The following is a 20,356-nucleotide window of genomic DNA, read 5'->3' as shown; positions in this document are numbered from 1 at the left end:
CTCTTTGGGCTTTCTCTTTCGGGCTTCCCCTCAAGGCTTTAAAATGCGTCTGCTAGGGGAAGGTTTCAACACCGTTATAAAGGGGGGTAGATTTGGGGGCAGTCTCACATCGATTGGATAAAGGAACGAGTGCCAGCGAGGACGCTGGGCCCCAAAGGGGGGTGGATTGTGATGTCCCATGTTGGTTGGGGAGGAGAACAAATCACCCTTTATAAGGGTGTGGAAACCTTCCCCTAGCAGACGCGTTTTAAAGCCTTGAGGGGAAGCCCGAAAGGGAAAGCCCAAAGAGGACAATATCTGCTAGCGGTGGATTAGGGTCGTTACAGAAGAAGTGAACCGAAGGGCCCAAACAAAGGGCGATCAAAATCAAGAACCGAGAAAAATCTCCAAATAGACCAAACGTAACGTGTTGGAATTGTGGAGAAAAAGGTCACTTTCGGACATGTTGTACAAGACCAAAGAGGAAGCAGAATCACAAATCAGGAGATGATGATGATTCTATAAATTCAGCAGAAGACATTGGGGATGCTCTAATCCTCAGTGTGGATAGTTCGATTGAATCCTGGATTTTGGATTCAGGTGCATCTTTTCATTCGTCTCCAAATAAAGAGTTGTTCCGGAATTTCAAGTCTGAAAATTTCGAGAAGGTGTATCTTGCCGACAACAAAGATTTGAAGATTAAAGGAAAAGAGGATGTCTGCATAAAAACTTCGGCAGCAAATTAGTGGACATGAAAGGATGTCAGATATATTCCGGGTCTAAAAAAGAACCTAATCTCTATTGGTCAGTTGGACAGCACAGGTTATGCAACAAAGTTAGGGAAGAGTTTGTGGAAGATTATGAAGGATGGTAGCACGTGGCTCAAAATCTGGAACCTTATACACCACTGCAGGGTGTATGAACGTAGCTGCTGTTGCTGAGAGTGCTTTAAATTCAAGTCTATGGCACAATAGACTTGGACATATGGGCGTGAAAGGAATGAAGACGCTGGCCGCGAAAGGAGTTTTAGAAGGTCTGAAATCTGTTGATGTGGGTCATTGTGAGAACTACGTTATGGGCAAGCAGAAACGAGTTAGCTTTACAAGAACCGCCAGAGAATTGAAGAAAGTGGAAATTGAACCATATCTGGAGCAAGGTTCGACGAAGCAAGTGGGAGTTGAGCTTGAGTTGCAGGAAAACTCACCTAGTGACGTTGTAGCAGATACTCATGAAACTCCTGAGACTAATGCTAAGGAACCAGATGTGGAGCATGGTTCCAAGACAACGAAGCAAGTGAAAGTTGAGCTTGAGTTGCAAGAAAACTCACTTAGTGATGCTGCAGCAGATACTCATGAAACTCCTTGAGACTACTGCTGAGGAACCAGATGTGGAGCAAGGTTCCAAGACCATGAAGCAAGTGGGAGTTGAGCTTGAGTTGCAAGAAAACTCACCTAGTGATGATGTAGTAGATACTCATGAAACTCCTAAGAAGACTGCAGAGGAATCAGCAGTGGAGCAAGTGACACCTGAACTGGTGTTGAGAAGATCATCCAGTACTATCAGAGTACCAAAAATGTATGTACCTTCATTACACTATCTGTTGTTGATGAAAGGGAACCACAACCCTTTGAGCAGGCCCTACAGTTGGAGGATACAACCAAGTGGGAGCAAGCCATGGATGATGGGACGTCTGGGCTTCAAAAATGCATTGTACTGAGGCTGAGTACGTGACAATAGCTGAAGTTGGAAAGAAGACGATATGGATGATTGACTATCTGGAAGAATTAGGCAAGAAGCAGCACGAAAGGATTCTTTATAGAGATAATCAGAGTGTCATACAGTTGGTGAGGAACCCGATCTATCATTTAAAGATAAAACACGAAAGGCGATACCATTTCACTTGCAGGTTAGTGGAAGATGGTGATGTGTTTTGAGAAGATAGCGGGTGCAAAGAATCCAGCAAACATATTGACAAAATGTGTTGATGTTGGAATATTGAGGTTGTACAAAACCTCAATCGGTATGGTGCAGTGAAGATATTCATAATCGTTTGAGAATGAAATTCTTGGTTAACTAGATCAGTCTCGAAGTGGGAGAATTGTTAGGTTATGAAGCATGCTGCTTATTTATAGCTGAGTCAACGGTTATACATAGTAAAGCTATATTTGATAAATGACATATAAAGTAAATTTTCATAAATAGTAAATAGCTATGTATAGTAAAAAGCTATATCGGGCAAAACTATATATGGTAAATAGTTATATATAGTAGAAGGTTATATCTAGTAAAGCTAAATATAGTAAGCTAAACCATATATATATATCCCTCGGGCAGAGCTTTGTACATTTTATATTCTCTCTTACTCTACATACTTCAAGTCATCAATATTCCTTTAGCCAGAGTTCATCGCATTTTTTCTATCCTGTTCTTTGGTGTTCATCTAGATTGAGTGTGTGCGTTATTGTGCGATCCTAACAATGATGGCTAGGAACACTCATGCTGTGTGTTTGATCAGCCTTTTTGCTTCATGGCTGAGATTAACCTTGAGACGTCTCTTGAACATTCCCCTTTGTACTTGAGGCTTTCTCAGGACGGTGGTCTGATTGATACCTCCCTCGCCGAACAATCTATATAGTGTTGAACACAACTCACTGTGAAAAACACTCGCACTCTTTATTAACAATCGAGAAGAGAATACAAGACACTCTGTAGAATACTTTTGCCTTTTATTGTTTTTGGATTTTTTTGGATGAATAACCTAGGTAGGGTGGAGGGGTATTTATACGGTAGCCTACGCAATCTAGACCTAACAAATCTGAATCTTTTTCCTAAAATATCTAGATCTCTTTCTCCTCAAATCTCGAGATATTTTTCCTAAATCTCTACTAAAATAAATATATGATGGGCTCGTACAATTATTGGGCTTGACTCTATTGGGCTAGTGATGATATTTCAACACTCCCCCTCAGCACTAGTCCTCATTCACTGCACCATGTTGAGCTGACAGCGAAAGCTCTCATGTTTGCCAGTATTCAGCGCTTTTGTAAACAGTCTTCCACTTGGTCATCTGTCTTGATCTGCTGCATCTCGATTTCTTCCTTTAGGGCCTTCTCTCTAATGAAATGGTAGTGCACCTCCACATGCTTTGTTCTAGCACGAAACACCAGATTTTCTGCTAGGCGAATCGCAGATTGGTTGTCGCAATGAAGTGGTATTGGATACTCAATTTTCTGGTGCCAATCTTCCATCAAAAGTTTTAACCATGTATTTTCCTGAGCTGCTCTATACTCTGCTTCTGTAGTTGATAATGATACTGTTGGTTGTCTCTTGCTACACCAAGAAATTGATCCTGAACCAAACTTGAACACATACCCAGTGGTTGGCCTCCAAGTATCATGGTCTCGTGCATAGTCAGCATCACTATATCCAGCTAGCTTCCAGTCTTCGCTTCTTTTGTATAAACGATCGTAATTGATTGTACCTTTGACATATCTCAAGGTTCGTCGAGACGCATCCAAATGAGCCTTCTTCGGATTTTGCATATATTGATCAATGACACCAACTTCATTTTCGAATTTCTTCGGTTGGTTCATGTAGAACTCTCTGTTTAACTCTCCATGCAAGAAAGCATTATTCATATCTATCTGCCATAATTTTCAATCTTTATTTACCGTAAGTACTGGAGGAACTTGTACGATAATGATCTTTGCCACTAGACTAAACGTTTCATCATAGTCTAGTCCATATTCTTTAGAGAACCCTGAATCTATAGTCTGAGCTTTGTATCTCACGATTGATCCATCCGGGGTACACATTATTTCGTAAGCCCACTTGCAAGAGATGAGTTTGGTATCTCTTGGTCTTGGCACTAACTCCCAAGTCTGATTTTGTTCCAGGGCTATAGTTTCTTCCTCCAATGCTTTCTACCAAGCTGAGTTTTGTGATGCTTCTTCATATGTCTCCGGCTCATTAACTTCGTCTTCTACTGCGTTGGCATACTCTGGATTTGCCTTTAGGATTATTTCTGAATGTCTGAGTTGTTGAGGTGTCATTTCATTTTCACTAGGCTCGCTTGGTTGAGTCACTTCTTGCTCACCAACACTACTGTCACTTGAATCTGTAGGCACATCAGCACTTAAGCAAATGTGTACAATTTGCTCCCCCGTCTTTTGTGGAAGAATCTCTTCAGTTTGCTCCTCTGTGTTCTGTAAAAGAAATTTCTTCAGTTTGCTCTTCTGTGCTCTGTAAAAGAATTTCTTCAGTTTGCTCCCCCGTGTTCTGTAGAAGAATTTCTTCAATTTGCTCAAGGCCTGATAATACATCCTTCTCTGAGGGCCACCCCTCTTCTATTGCACCGCTTTGATCGTCAATCATGTGGTTTAAGCATCATGAATCAATGATCCAGTCATCCTCATAATCGATATGCTCTTCCATTATTGCCATGAGTGTTAGCTCGTCTTCTACTATTGAACATAGTACCTCTGCATCCCATTCATCCTCTATCTTCTTTTTGGATATTACCACATTGCTTTCAACAGACTTTTTCCTAGACCAACAATCTCTAGACATGTGGCCCTTTTTCCCGCAATTATAGCAAATACCTCAAAATCTCTTTTCTTGGAAACTCTTGTTGTCGTTCTTATGAGCTCTCTCAGGTTGTGCAGTTCCTTGGTGGCTTCTTCTTTTGTCACCATTGTATCCACGTTTGGTAGAAGGCCTATTATTGCTCCGACTTTCACTTGTGTAGAGTGCTTCTTCTTCACCCTTCAATGTGATCCCTCCCATTTGTTTAGCCATGACTTCTTGGCTGGCTAACAAATTTTCGAACTCTATATGTCATGGTTGAGTGGGCCATCCTTGTACAGCAGTAATGAAGCTTCGATAGTCCGGTCGCAATCCGTGGATTATAATCCTCTTCATTTGAGATTCTACAATGGCGGACTTTGGGTCTAGTTCAGTAATCTCCCGACAGATCGATTTGACCTTGTGGAAGTACTGAGCAATTGTCATGTCATGTTGTGAAATTGACAACAACTCATTCTCCAGAAGTTGTAGCCTCGTATCGTTCTTCTTTGAGAACAACATCACAACGTGTCCCATGCTTCTTTCGGTGTCTTGTCGTCCCAAATATGTTCTAACATCTCTTCTTCGATTGTGGTCTTCAAGGCAAATATTGCTTTGCCTGCTTTGATTCTCCATTTGCGCAATGCGCCGTTAGAATCCTCCTCTGGTGGCGTAGTTTCACACCCGCCAACGATCTCCCAAAGATCTTGTCCTTGTAAATAGGACATCATGCATGTTGCCCACGTGTTGTAGTTGTTGTTGTTGAGTTTCTTGATTCCTCCAACGATTTGGAAATCACCCATCGTGTTGGCCATACCTCAGTAATACCAAACAAGCTCTTTCGACACAAGACTTGCAGAGTCACAGACTACTCACGACACAAAAGAAACTCACTCACTACTAATCTCAAGAAATCGTTTCTGATGTGGAAGATCAGACAGAGCTGCAACCACAGAGCATACTAATAATTCCAAGAGATTAGATAACCTACACTAACCTCGCTCTGATACCAAATGTTGAACACAACTCACTGTGGGAAACACTCGCACTCTTTATTAACATCAATCGAGAAGAGAATACAAGACACTCTAGAATACTTCTCCTTTTTATTGTTTTTGGATTTTTTTGGATGAATAACCCAGGTAGGGTGGAGGGGTATATTTATACTGTAGCCTACGTAATCTAGACCTAACAAATCTAAATCTAGACCTAACAAATCTGAATCTTTTTCCTAAAATATTTAGATCTCTTTCTCCTCAAATCTCGAGATATTTTCCCTAAATCTCTACTAAAATAAATATATGATGGGCTTGTACAATTATTGAGCTTGACTCTATTGGGCTAGTGATGATATTTCAACATATAGGCGTAGCTAGTCAATCCATTCCTACGATAACATCGAAGTCATTGATGTCTAAGACTATCAACATCACTTCCATATGTCTTGTTGATACAGAATCTAGGTGCCCTTCTTGCTTATTTCCCTGGTCCTTGGGATGCAGGAATTCTACGATACAGTGTCCTCCCTTACCACATTTGAAAGAGGCATTGGTTCCTGCTAGGCACTCGCCATCATGATGTATGTTATGTTATAATGGAAACATACGAGAGAGTACTTGAACATAAATTATGCTATTTTTATTAACTATGTGGTGAACTAAGGAAGAAGCTGATACAAAAATTGGAAGAATGAGAGAGTGGTGGAAGAATGAATGGGCAGCGCCCATTGTTAAGGACACATCACACTGAGGTGGTGGGTCGGGGAGAAGGAAGATGGCACACATGGAGCTTGCAAAGGCCGCAATTCCACCCATCACGAAAGCCGGTAAGTTCCCTCCCCCGAAGGCTGCGTCTAAGGGCCCACTAACTGCCGACACTAAAAGCTGTGGGATCACTATGAACAGGTTCAGGATTCCCAAGGACAGCCCTGTCAATAGGGCCCTACAAGGGCCTTGCAGCATGTTGTTAGCCACATCGAGAACCCAGAATCCAACCACGAATATGGCCACAGCCCTTGGCTTTGTGCGCTTGGCAAGCTCATCTCCCGCGGAATGCCCAATGTCTGCAGCAAAGCCTATGAGGATAACGGCAACCGCCACAAAGACAGCCCCAGCAACAATGAAGGGCCGACGACGCCCAAACCTAGAGCTGCAACGATCGCTGTAGTACCCCACAGTCGGCTGCACAATGAGGCCTGACATTGGGCCGCAAAGCCATATGAAAGACGACCATGTGCGTGGAACTCCCAGTTGTTGTACGTAAGGTGTGAGCAACGAAAGCTGGAGAGCCCAACCAAATTGGAGTCCGGCTGCAATGGCCGCAACTATTATGATTTGTTTGTAGGAACTTGAAGGATGGGAGAGCACGCCCTTGCCCTTGCTCACAATATCTCCATGCTCCATGCTTGCTAGTAAAGATATTCCCTTGTTGCATTGATGAATGGTGAGGAGATTGGCGCTTGTTTGACACTTGTATAGCAATGAAGCCTCTCAAAATTGGAAGCCATAAACAGAAATGTTGAAGAAGTAAGTTCAGGGGAACCAAGTGTGTAGATCTGGTGTGGTGTCAAAATAAACTTAAATCATGCCTTTGACCTCTTTTTTTTCTTTAATCCCAAATAGGATGAGGTTGTGGAACTTGTAGTTACCACTCCACAACGTGTGGCAAGTACCAAGAGGTGGCTACGTAATCATTAACTTTAAAGGTTTTCAAAATATGATTAGATTGCATATAAAATTATTAGAGTATCTTGTTATAGTAGCAAAATTATCCAATTAATAATATATAAATATATCGCATGAAAAAATAAAATTATCGAAGTGGTTCAAAGTTCAAATCCTACCATTAAAAATAACTTCGAAATTGTGAAAATTGGGATGGAGACATGTTGTATAGTGTATTGCCACGTTACTTAACAACTTAATTTTCGAGATTTCAAATTGTGGACAGCTACATTTTGACATGAAAGATTTAAAAGACTCAAACCAATATACACAAGTCAAAACATGACTCTAATCTATTGTTCCCCTATAACTGCGTGAATGCTTCCATCGTCAACTCTAATCTATCGTTCTCCTATAACTGCGTGAACGCTTCCATCGTCAACTTGTTGCATCAGGGTCCATCTAAAAAAGAAAAGCAACATACTTATACATATGTAGGGTATTAAACCCTGGTTAAGTCACTAGTTATCTAGGAATCACATTTGTGTAGTGTAACTCTTCGACGAGCTCTTGCACAGTATTGAACATTTTAAATGACTCATTGACTATCCGAGACTAATTATTGAGATCTACATCTCCTAGACAAGCTTTTGTGGGATATTGACCTTCTTTGATGAGTCACACGTTGTTGGAGACTAATTACTAACATCGAAAACTCTCAGATGAGCTTTAGTAGAGTATTGAATCCCCTAGCTCTACGTTTCTTGAGATTTTGACCCAATCAGGTTTTTACTAATTCATTTAACCCTTACTCTCTAGGTTTCAATAATCTGGCCCCTTAAGGCTGCTCGTCGTATCATAATGTCTCATTAACACGACTCTTAAGAGCACGTCTGTACTCATCTAGGGTTTTTATGAGATCTTTGAGTGGATTGGTTGACGATGTGTTAAGTGTTATTGCTTGTGTAATCTATCAATTACATGCATCTACTAGAGAAAATTCTAATTAGTTCTAACTATTGAGTAGTTGGAACATTATGGGAAAGATCACTCGATAGTGGTCTATAGTTAGAAATTAGTTGGTGGCTCGGTTTGCCAAGCTACTATATACCCATGTGGGTAAGTTCATTACAAAGGAATAGTTGTAGATTCCTTGACTCATCCATGCATTTGTTCTATATGTGGCCTATAGTTGTGTTTAATTGAGGGGCACAAGAATCTCCTAAATAGTGCACTTGACTAATTTTATATTGATGTTCTAGTTCTTACGGTAGAAGGTTATATTTTTATATACATAGTAGGAGAGTTCTTTATTCTTGGAGATGCGTCTCCTGATTTCATGGTTTGTTGCCATTGATCAAGGTCCACAAATGTATCTTCATTGTACACATTTCCTATATATATGAAGTCGTGATCCATAGAAGTTATTGTGTCATTCAACCTAACATGGTATCAGAGCCAAGGCTCCTCCTCTCCATCCACCATCTCCAACGCGATCTCATCTACCATGGCGTTGACATTTGCCTCAATCCTTCTCCACCACGCTGTCACAATCTGTCTCACCAAAAACAACTTCATCGTATGGTTTGCCCGGCTCCTCCCCTATCTACGGAGTACGAAGCTTATGGGCTACCTCGATAATTCATTGCCACACCTGCCAAGCTGGTCCCTTCCTCAACCACTACTGGTGCTGACTTGGCCTCTAATCCGGCCTATGATCGGTGGCAGGATCAGGATTAACAGGTCCTTAACGGCCTTCTCTCCTCCATGTTTGACGAGATTCTTTGCGATGTGGTTGCCGCTACTATGTCCAAGGAGGTGTGGGATACCCTCCAGCGGATGTTTTCATCATCAACTCGTTTTTGCACTGTTTAGATCTGTGTTGAGCTCGCCACGTCCAAGAAATGCAATCTGCCTGCTGCAGATTATTTTTGCAAGATCAAAGTGCTGGCCGCCGCCAACTCTGCCTTGCAGGATGATGATGTGATCACATATCTCCTCGTTGGTCTTGGCCCTGACTATGATCCCTTCGTCACCTCGATGACTACCAAGAGTGAAGCCCTCACGCTTGATGATGTGTTTACACATCTAATGGAGTTTGAAGCTCGCCAACTACAACACCAGGCTGAAATTTAGTTAAATCCTAGATCTTCGGCCAATTATGCTAGTCGTGGTGGTCAGCACATGAACCGTGAGCGTGGGGATCATGGTCATGGCTATTCTCAAGGTGGAGCGCCTTCTCGTCCTACTGGTGATCGTCATGACCCTTCGACTCGTCCTTCTTGCCAGATCTATGGCAAAGTGGGGCATACTGTTGTTCGTTGCTGGTATAGGATGGATGAGTCCTATCAAGATGAACCTCCTTCTGCAGCACTAGCGACTACTTCCTCCTACAATATTGATCCCAATTGGTACAGCGACACAGACGCCACTGATTATATCACCAGTGACCTAGATCGTCTCGCTGTTCGTGAACGCTATCATGGAGGTGAACAAGTTGAAGTCGGTAATGGAGCAGGTTTGCAGATTTTGCATACTGGTCATTCTTCAATTAATACTGCTGCTCGTTCTCTTGCATTGTGTAATATTTTGCATGTGCCTGAAATTTTCAAAATATCTTCTTTCTGTTCATAAATTTTTCCGTGATAATTACGTATTTTTGAATAACATCCTTGGCATTTTTTTTATTAAGGATTGACAGTCGAGGAAAAGTCTTCTGGACGGGAGGTGTGAATCTGGTCTCTATCCTATCAAACCATCTGATGTCGATGATCTTAAGCACGCCTTAGTATGCAGATCTACTGCTCACACTCAATGGCATGCACGTCTTGGACATTCTTCATCTCAAGTAGTGAAGTAAATTTTGCATTTCAATAATATTTCGTGTGCTAGTGAGTCACCTTTGCCAGTTTGTAATGCGTGTCAGTTAGCAAAAAGTCATCAGTTACCACACTAGTTCTTTTCATCAGTCTTCGTCACCTTTGGAACTTATTATTTATTTTTTTTTTAATTTAGGGTCCTACACCTCCATCTGTTCAGGGCTTTAAATATTATATCATTCATTGATGATTTCAATAAATTTTCGTGGATCTATATGATGCATGATTTGTAAGAGTCGTGCAGCGGGCAACAAGTAAGGAGAGAGAAAGGCCAGCTGTACTACTCTTTTACGGTTCTTTAAAAAAAAAGAAAAAGAAAAGAAAAGAAAGAAAAGAAAGAAAAGAAAGACCGCGGAGAGGAAAAGAGAAAAAAAGAAAGAAAAAAAAAGAAAGAAGAAGAAGACAGAGGAGAGGGTGGAGCGGAGGAGACGAACGACGAAGCTTGAAGCGCTCGTCAGCAACGGTGGGCCGAACGGTTGAGGAAGGGAGAACGCCGACGATAAGCCCTAGTGGTGTAATTTTTGTTGTTCCTTTCCAAAACCCTAATACATTTCACTGGATCAGTGTACCTAGGTTATTGCCGAGGGAAGTTGGTGAGTCCTTGTGAAGAAGAAGACATGGGGTGCTGAAAGGAAAGAAAGATCAAGAAGAAGGTGGGAAGAAGAGGTCGAAAACTCAGGGGGCACGACCTGACCCGACCCGACCCACCTGTACAAAACCGAAACTCAATTTTTTTTCCCATTTCACACCATTTGATTTGTCTTTATTCAGATTTAGGTACTTGACTCACACATTCCATAATGCCTTATTATAGAAAAATTCCAAATAGCTTAGTCAAGGGTACACTTGAAGACTGATAAAGTTTTGGGAAGTCTACGATCAGGTAAGTAACCATCTAGAGCAAGTTTTTAAGTAATTGCTTGTAGGAGTCGGTTTGGATTTGTGGCTAAATAATTTAGTACCGTATTTAGGAATGGATAAAGTTAGTTCATGGAGGTGGTACTTCGATAATGTGTGTGGTTGTACTTTGATTGTCGTTATGGTTATATAGTTTCGTTGGCATGAATGTGAAATTTCTTATAGGCGTTTGGGATGGTATGTTTTTATGTTGAGCTAGATGGTTATTACGTGAATTAGCATGGTGACGTGTTGTTGCTGTGGTTCTTTGTTAGGCATTGGGAGTGGGGCTTGGGTAACCCATTGTTACCCTTTGTGAGTACGATCATTTATTAGGTGCTAGTTATCATTAGTTATGAACCACATAGATGACAGTGTACCGTTTTCGTAGTCACCCACAAGGGGTTGAGGGTAATCATAGTATATTACTGTGGTAACACATCAGAGGTGCTTAGTGGGACGAGTCATGGCCTTTTTACTGATCCAGCCGAGCGGCATAGTGACAGGTAGTTACTGTTCCTAAGACAGGTAGTTTTACTAATCTGAGCCAACAAGGGCGTAAGACAGGTAGTGACTGACCCGGCCTAGCGAGGCACAGTGGCAGGTAGTTACTAATCTTAGGAACAGTTAGATGTTGCCATGCACCACTATGTCTCAGACTAGCGACTATTCGAGCACAAAACTTAGGATCCCGTGAACATGGCTAAATTCGACAAGAGCTTACGAGGAGGTTGCTTACTGAGTATTGTTTATATACTCATTCTTGTTGTTTCTATTTTTCAGGAGAAAAATAGATCTGGGTCGATGGTGTGGACGTGTGGAGTCGTGCAGCTACAGAAGGGGGCCCTTAGATTGAGTCATCTTCTCCCATGTCGTTTGGTTATGATTTTGACGTTTTTGGAAAACCTGCGTTGTAACCATTTCTTTTTATGTGACTCCGCGGATTCTCGTTATGTGTTTTGTAGTATTTTTTTTGAAATGTATATCAGGCAACTTTTAACTTTTAGTCCCGTTCAAAAACCAAGAAGTATTGAAAGGTTTTTTTTTACTCTTGAGTCAACGTGGCGACCCGTGATTTGGTATTTTTCGAAGATCAGTCGTTACATGATCGTATAGAAGCTCCTCATATACTTTTGCAGTTCTAAGCTCATATTGAGCGCTGCCTGGATACTAAAATCAAGTGTGTCTAGGGTGGGGAATATCAGAAAATTCATTACACGTTTTTCGTTCTCTTGGAATTTCTCATTGTGTTTTGTGCCTTCACACGCATCAACAAAATGGTTATGTTGAACGCAAGCACCATCATGTTGTTGAAACTTGCCTAGCCCTTCTAGCTCATGCTGATCTACCTATTAAATTTTGGGATGACGCGTTTCTTACAGCATGTATCTCATCAATCATCTTCCTACTCATGTCATCAATAACAAATGTCCCTTAGAACGTCTCTTTCATACCCCACCAAATTACTCCTTATTAAAAGTTTTTGGGTGTCCTTGTTGGCCTCATCTTCGCCCTTATTGCAAACAAAAGCTCTCTTTTCGATCCAAGGAATGAGTTTTTCTAGACTACAGTTCTTTACATGAAGGGTATAAATGTCTTGACACCGATACTATAGTCTTTCTAGAGACGTCATATTTGATGAGAATGTTTTTCCGTTCAAGAGAGCCCCACTCAGTTCTTCCCCAACCTTGCAGTCGACACAAAATGCCCCTTATTTTGCATTTGGATAAAGACAGTACTAATTTGGAGCATGATCATATGCATATATGTGCCTACTAACTCCTTAGATGCAGAAAATCTGGTGCCCAAATCAGCTTCGAGATCATTGTCGCCATCCTTCGTGTCGCTGCAACGCGAATCGGCATCGATTGTTTCACTGATGATTGGGGCCTCGGATCCTCCGCCAGCAGATGCTATTCTCGCATCGTCGGGGCCCCACCCAGATTCTCTAGGCTCTAGTCCTGAGAACCGGTCTCCTGGCTCGCCTCGAAGTACGCAACGCCCCATCGGGTCCTCAATCGCTTGTCGATCGACTGCTCCCATCGCAACGACATGTACGGTTATCCCCTCAGCTGTGGATCCTGCACCTACTGCTCATTCGTATGGTACTTGATTGAAGCACAATATCAAGCAACCCAAGGTGCGTATAGATGGAAAAGTAACATATTTTGTGGTTCGGTATTCTGTCTCTGAACCTACTTCACATATTACTGCTATGGAGCATCCCCCTAGCGTCAGGCAATGAATGATGAATTTTAGGTACTTCTACAAAATAAGACATGACACTTAGTTCCTCCTCATGCTGGTCTTAACATTATTGATTGCAAATGTGTTTTCAAACTCAAGCAAAAGCGAGATGACTCTATTGATCTCTACAAAGCACGCCAAGTTCCTAAAGAGTTTAAATAGCAGTATGGAGTTGATTATGATGATACTTTTAGTTCGGTTGTTAAGCCCATTATTATTCGACTCTTATTATCATTCTCATGATTAGGTTATTCGGCAGATCGATATTCAGAATGTTTTTCTTCATGGCCTTCTTAATGAAGATGTTTATATGAAGTAGCCCCCTAGATTTGTGGATTCTCAACATCTTGGTTGATAAGAATCACGGTGTTCCAAATGGACCTATTACACGATCCAAGGCGGAGAAGATTCAACAAACATTCATTCTTCATCTACAAAATTGGATCGGCTCGGTTCAACCATAAGAATCACAATGTTCCAAATGGACCTATTACACGATCCAAGGCGAAGAAGATTCAACAAACATTCATTCTTCATCTACAAAATTGGATCGGCTCGGTTCAACCATCATTTGTAGAATTAGAAGCTAATACGATTGACGAAGGACAATTGAATGTTTAAAATGTCAACAACAAGGTTTAAACCTACACGAGTGAAGCCCAATAGATTTCAAGTTTATTTCTTCAGCCGCTCAAACATATCAACATTTGTTGAAGGATTTTATTGTTTTTTTTTTTTTTTTTTTTTTTCATTTTGCAATGGTCAAATGGTCAAAATTGACTTCGTCTTTTGTGGAGATTAAAGAGGATCGGGATTAAATTCCGACCACAAACGTCTTTTGTTGGGAGACTATAAATACCCACAATATTGATGGTGTTAATATAACACTTGTGGAAGCAATTGATGGTGTTAATATAACACATGCGAAAGCAATTTGGATCTTAGGCACTTTTAGAACATCAATTATAGTATATAACTAGCATGTTCATAAGTATTAAAACTTAATTAGTTTAGATACTAACCTTTTGTAGTTCAAATTCCTTTTTCCTCACGAACCGGTTTCGAACCACCACTAGTGTCTTCTCCACTATCCTCCGGCCTTAGAACAGGATTGTGGAATCCGGTGAGTGACTAAGCTTGGGAGGGATTTTTTATATGTGAAGAGAGTGTTTGTGAGAGGTTTTTCTCAAGGTTTTCCACCAAGTAGAAGAAGACCTTCCATGTACCATGATCACTCTATTTAAAGAGTCATGTTTGCATGTTCATGCAAATTTGAGATCACCAAATTTTGACACTTAAAATTCCACTCAAATGTTTGGGATTATGTGGCAAGCATGCATGTTTGAGTTAACCAAATTTTGACACTCAAAATTCCACTCAACCTTGTGGGGTTTATTTGGCAAACATGCAAGTTTGGTTAAACCAAATTTTGACACCTCAAAATTCCACTAACATGGATTTTTCCATTAAATGAAGTCAACATTTTGACTTTCTTCATTTTAATTCAACAATTAATTTGAATAATGAATTTCAAATTAAAGTAATTTTAATTAAACTATTTAATTAATATTTAATATTAATTCAAATGTCAATCCCAATCAATTCCGACACATAATTGATTATTTAAATATCTCAGATTCTCTCCTTTTGTTTAATTCGTAAATAAAACAAAAATGCGGTTAAATATATCGTATATATGTAGCGCATATTCCCTAATTTGAATTCGAACACTTCGAACTCACTCGTCACACTGTTCTATGGTTTAGTCCGATATGAGCTAGCAGAGGGACCTAATGGACCTATAGATTATGGGCTCCAACGATCCAAGATTAACCGGCTAAACTCATTAACCTTGTTAACCAACATTCGTTAACTACTAGGACACTCCACTATAGCCTAGTAGTTGCACTCCCTTCACTATAGATATATTTCTGTCCATTTGATATAACCATGATTAGTAAGTCGATCCTTCACAGGTTGTTCGTAACTAGAGCTGGGTCAATTTACCGTTTTACCCCTAAAGTTACTTCTTGTTCCTTATGTCTCACTGATCCTCTAATGAACAATTGGTTTGTGGTCCAACCACTAAACCGAATCCCTCTCAGGCCAATGAGAGGGTGGGGCCCCTTGTTCAAGACCTAGAGTCAGTGCTAAAGGGAACTACCTTTCTTCTATCCCTAAAAGTGGGTAGGAGTGAATTCCATCTTGCACCCCACGTTCCCAGTCATTCACCCAGTCTTACCCCTCAAATGGGAGGCCTATTGAGTCGGCGAACTAGAGCCACTCTCACCCATGCAAATCTAAGGATAATTCCGAATAAACAGGAGTTCATGGTTAGCTCAAGATTAAATCTGAGTTACCTAGGTTATCAAATGAAAAGAAAATCAGTCTCAACAGTAAACGACATTATAAAGTGAGAGTGGTTTTCTTCATGGTCCGATCTTATGCAATACTCATTGCATAGGACGCCCCCACTCACATGTCTCCACATGTACAATTTAGTGATCACATTGTTTATATCATATACAAAAGTAGGCCGCATCCATAGTGTCCCCAGAATAAGGTACTCAGCCTTATCCTTATACTATAGATCATTTTGACTATATACTTGAACTTGATTCACTCTTATGTCTCTAAATATAGTTCAAGTAATCATACTATAGCCAGAGTGTTCTTAGTTTATTGGATTTAGATTAATGATCGTAAAGTTCACTTTATTCAATAACAATCTTTACTGAATAAATAACAACAATAACTTTATTGAAAATAGAATATGGTTTTGTTTACAAACTATGAGTTTTAGGACATAAAACCCAACAAATATGTTATGTAAAAATCAGATTAGTGGATGAATGTAATTCAGATCTCAAATTGAGACGTTTCCCTTAGAACTCCGAGCATCATATTTGCCATTTCTAAGTTTCAAGCAATTCTTGTGGTAGAATTGCACCCGAGCCATTCAATCAAGCCTTGATCAAGTTAGATTGTGGAGTGACTCAATTTAGAACAAGGTTCCAAATCTTGCTTATAGATCTTCGATCGTAAGAGGTAATCTAATTCTAGCTTTATCTCTTGGTTGATCCAAACTTCGTATAAGGAGGTGTTAATTACTTTGATTCAAGGGTTCTTGCTTCAAGCTTGATCGTTGGGCTGAGGATTAGGGTTGCCTTATCAATTTGGTATAAGAGCCTAGGTTTACATATTTGTGGCCAACTCTAGAATTGATTTTATCTTTCATTTCTACTATTGTTTATTTTTCTTTAAATTTGTCCATTTATTTTCTTGTTGTCATTTCTGCCATTATTCATCAACTTTTCACTTTGTTCTCAGTTTCTTCCTAAAGATCACGTTGAGATCTTGAAAAAAAATCTTATCATATTTGTTCTTATGATTGTGATTATAAACGATATTTATCATTTTTTTTTAGATCATTTGCATGTTTATTTGAAGATCAAATAAACTTCGATTCACATCTTTTTCTTAACTCATCTAAATCTAGAACTGTTGTGTTTGATATTTTTTTTTCTCATAATCTACGCTTGAAGATAATTTCTAAATTTCCCGAATTCTGTAAAAAGGAGTGTTAGATCGTTCTTAAAATCTTCACGTCCTTTCTTTTTGGAATTTTTTTTCAGTGTGCAATTATATCCAAAAATATCTTCGTGTCCATTATTTGTTTGTTGGCGTCTTGTTTTATTTTGTTGTTATTTCATAATTAACTTATCTTGATTGTCTTGAATAGCTCGCTACTATCAGAATTGTTTTACCAATATATTAGCCTACCTTGATCATAATTTAGTTACTTTCCCAAAAAGCCTACCTTTGTTAGTATAAACACGAGTGTCCCTGAGTGCAAAATCAGTGAGTTGAGTGTGTGAGGTCTTAAACATATTCCACTACTGTTGTACAATCATGAACCAAGACGAAGGAAATGGAGGGGAGATCAATGAAGCTAGGTGGAGAGAAGCACAGATCGGAACAATTACTCGTTTGAATCAAGTTATTAGTACATTGACAGACCGGATGGAGCGAATTAAAATAGCCTTAGGTAATCTTCAAGGGAGGGAAGTACTCTTGAATGAAGGAGTTGAGAATGAATAAGATGACAATGTCACCCTTTTAGCGGGACATAGTCCTAGGGGAGGGAGAGATGTCGGTCGAGGGAGAGGAAGAGTCAGAAGAAGGGGTAGAGAAATTTTAGTACAAAAAAGAATTGAGAGGGAGTACCAATATGAGAGAGAAAAAGAAAAAGAAGTCGGGGGAGTAAAGCTAAAAATTCCAACTTTTATGGGAGATCTGATCTCGAGAAGTATTTGCAATATGAGAGCAGAATTGAGCATGTCTTCGATTGCAACAATTTCAGTGAAGAAAGAAAGTTGAAGCTTGTTGTGGTTGAATTTTGTGATTACGCCATTTTATGGTGGACATCTTTAAAATCAGAGTGGAGGAGAAATTATGAAGAACCAATTGAAACGTGAGAGGAATTGAAGACATTAATGAGAAAAGGTACATTTCTAAGCATTATTCTTGAGTACTCAAGCAAAAACTCTATACTTTACAACAGGGATCCAAAAGTGTTCAAGAATATTACAAAGAAATGGAGACCCTTATGAATAGAGAATGTATTGATGAAGATGAGAAAGATACAATGGCTAGATTTCTTGGTGGGTTAAACCGACAACTTGCTCATCAAGTGGATAGGCAAGCGTACTTTGATATGTAAGAATTGTTACACCTTGCTATCAAAATCGAAGGGCAACTAGCTTGGGAGAAGGAGAACTCCAAGAGGTATGGTATTTCAAAGTCTACTACTTTCAACACTTGGAAAAAGAATGCAAATATTGAAAAGATAGATTTTAAAGTTGGAGGCAAGTATGATCTTGACAAAAGGAACAAAGCTGAGACCTCCAAGGGTAAAGAGAAAGCGGAGGAATATAAGGAGATTCGAGAAAGAAATAGAGACATCAAATGTTGGAAATGTCAAGGAATTGGTCATCTTAGTCGTGATTGTCCTAACAAGAGAGTCATGATCATCAAGAATAGACAAGTTGTCACAGATAGTGAGGAAAGTGACCATGATGAGCTAGTTGAAGAGGAAATCCAGGAGAATGAGGAGGAACTAGAAGATGAGAGTCATTTGGTACTTGTTACCAGAAGACTTCTTAAAACTCAAGTAACAGAGAATGATGTTGATCAAAGAGGCAACATATTTCACACAAGGTGTTTAGTCAAGGGGACTCCTTGTAGTCTTGTAATTGATAGTGGAAGGTGCACCAATGTCGTAAGTACAATGCTGATCAAAAGGTTGCTAATTCCAACCCAACACCATCCTAAACCTTACAAGCTTCAATGGCTCAATGACAGTGGAACAATGAAGGTAACTTCTCAAGCTTTAATATCTTTTACTTTAGGAAAATATAAAGATGAAGTTCTTTGTGATGTTTTACCAATGCATGTTGGAGACATATTGCTTGGCCGACCATGGCAATTTGACAGGAGGGTTATGTATGATTGCTATTTGAATCGGTATTCTTTTGTAAAAGATGGTAGAAAAACCACTCTTGTACCTTTGAGTTCTGCAAATGTATTCGCTCATCAATTAAAGTTGGAAGAAAAAAAGAAAGAGTTTGAGGAAAAAGAGTTGAATGAAAAAATAGAGAAAAGTCAAAGAGAAAAACATAGTGAAAAAAAGAATGAAATTGAAAAAAAAAAGGAAAGAATGTGAGTTGTTTGGCTAGAGTTAGAGAGGTTAGGAGGGCAATGTTCTCACAAAAAACCATCTTTGTACTTGTGTACAAGGAAAGATGTTTGGTCTCTAACGATAACAATTTGTCTTTGCCTAGTATGTTTCAATCTCTTTTACAGGGATTTGATGACATATTCCAAGATGGAATCTCTAAAGAACTACCTCCCATTAGAGGTATTGAACATAAAATAGACTTCATTCCAGGGGCAGTAATTCCTAATAGGCCAGCTTATAGAGCCAACCCAACTGAGACTAAAGAAATTCAAAGGCTAGTAGAGGAGCTTATGGAGAAGGGCTATATACGAGAGAGTTTGAGTCCATGTTCTGTACCAATCTTATTGATGCCGAAGAAAGATGGAACGTGGCGCATATGTGTGGATTGTAGAGCCATCAATAAAATCACGGTAAAGTATCGACATCCTATTCCTAGGCTAGACGATATGCTTGATGAATTGCATGGTTCATGTTTATTTACAAAGATTGACTTCAAATCTGGATATCATCAAATTAGAATGCACGTAGGAGACGAATGGAAAACCACGTTCAAAACTAAGTTTGGATTGTATGAATGGCTTGTTATGCCTTTTGGGTTAACTAATGCTCCTAGTACATTTATGCGCTTAATGAATCTTTTGAGAGAATATTTAGGAAAGCAAATTTTGATGATTTTTTAATTTATTCAAAGACTTTGCATGAGCATGTGGGCATGTTAAGTTAGTTTTGATTACACTTAGAAAAGAGAAACTTTATGCTAATTTTAATAGGGGTAGTTTTTGCATGGAAAAAGTTAACTTTCTTGGCTTCATAGTTGGTCAAAATGGAGTAGAAGTAGATGAAGAGAAAGTTAAAGCAATTAGGGATTGGCCAACACCATAAAAGGCAAGTGAAGTTCGTAGTTTTCATGGGTTAGCTAGCTTCTATAGGAGATTTATAAAAGATTTTAGCACCATAGCTGCACTATTGAATGATTTAGTGAAAAAGAATGTTGTTTTTAAATGGGGAGATATGCAAGAGAATGCATTCAATGAGCTTAAGAATAAATTAACCAATGCACCATTACTTGTCTTGCCTAACTTTGATAAAACTTTTGAAATTGAGTGTGATGCAAGTGGTTTGGGCATAGGTGCTGTTTTGATGCAAGATGGAAAACCTGTAATGTATTTTAGTGAAAACTAAATGGGGCAGCATTGAACTATCCTACCTATGATAGAGAATTGTTTGCTTTAGTTCGCACATTGCAAGTGTGGCAACACCACTTATGGCCTAGAGAATTTGTGATCCACTCTGATCATGAAAGCTTGAAGTATCTTAAGGGTCAAAGCAAACTGAACCGTAGGTATGCAAAGTGGGTGGAGTTTATTGAAATATTTCCGTATGTCATC

At 39.6% G+C, this 20,356-nt stretch overlaps 1 protein-coding gene, 1 non-coding gene and 1 pseudogene across 2 annotated transcripts; 1 reads left to right on the top strand and 2 right to left on the bottom strand.

Annotated features, from left to right (window-relative positions):
* Positions 1 to 3,011: 3,011 nt before the first annotated feature.
* LOC147790163 (secreted RxLR effector protein 161 pseudogene) lies at positions 3,012 to 3,617 on the bottom strand (annotated as a pseudogene).
* Positions 3,618 to 3,902: 285 nt separating this feature from the next.
* On the bottom strand, positions 3,903 to 7,140 carry LOC111805529 (uncharacterized). Its single transcript, XM_087128359.1, has 3 exons — positions 6,159 to 7,140; positions 4,459 to 4,554; positions 3,903 to 4,325 (listed from the first exon to the last, which is right to left on the bottom strand). The coding sequence occupies exons 1-3, from the start codon at positions 6,942 to 6,944 to the stop codon at positions 3,903 to 3,905; spliced, it is 1,305 nt and encodes a 434-aa protein (XP_086984485.1). The 5' UTR covers positions 6,945 to 7,140.
* A 2,030-nt stretch (positions 7,141 to 9,170) lies between these two features.
* On the top strand, positions 9,171 to 9,310 carry LOC111806218 (small nucleolar RNA Z247). The gene has a single exon (XR_002816769.2). It is a non-coding gene; the product is annotated as a small nucleolar RNA Z247 (small nucleolar RNA).
* The last annotated feature ends 11,046 nt before the right edge of the window (positions 9,311 to 20,356 follow it).

Source organism: Cucurbita pepo, chromosome 11, assembly GCF_057944985.1.
Source record: "Cucurbita pepo subsp. pepo isolate OVF chromosome 11, ASM5794498v1, whole genome shotgun sequence".
Taxonomy (NCBI): Eukaryota; Viridiplantae; Streptophyta; class Magnoliopsida; order Cucurbitales; family Cucurbitaceae; genus Cucurbita; species Cucurbita pepo.
The sequence above is the reverse complement of the archived record's forward strand: the minus strand, read 5'-3'. Positions and strand labels throughout refer to the sequence as shown.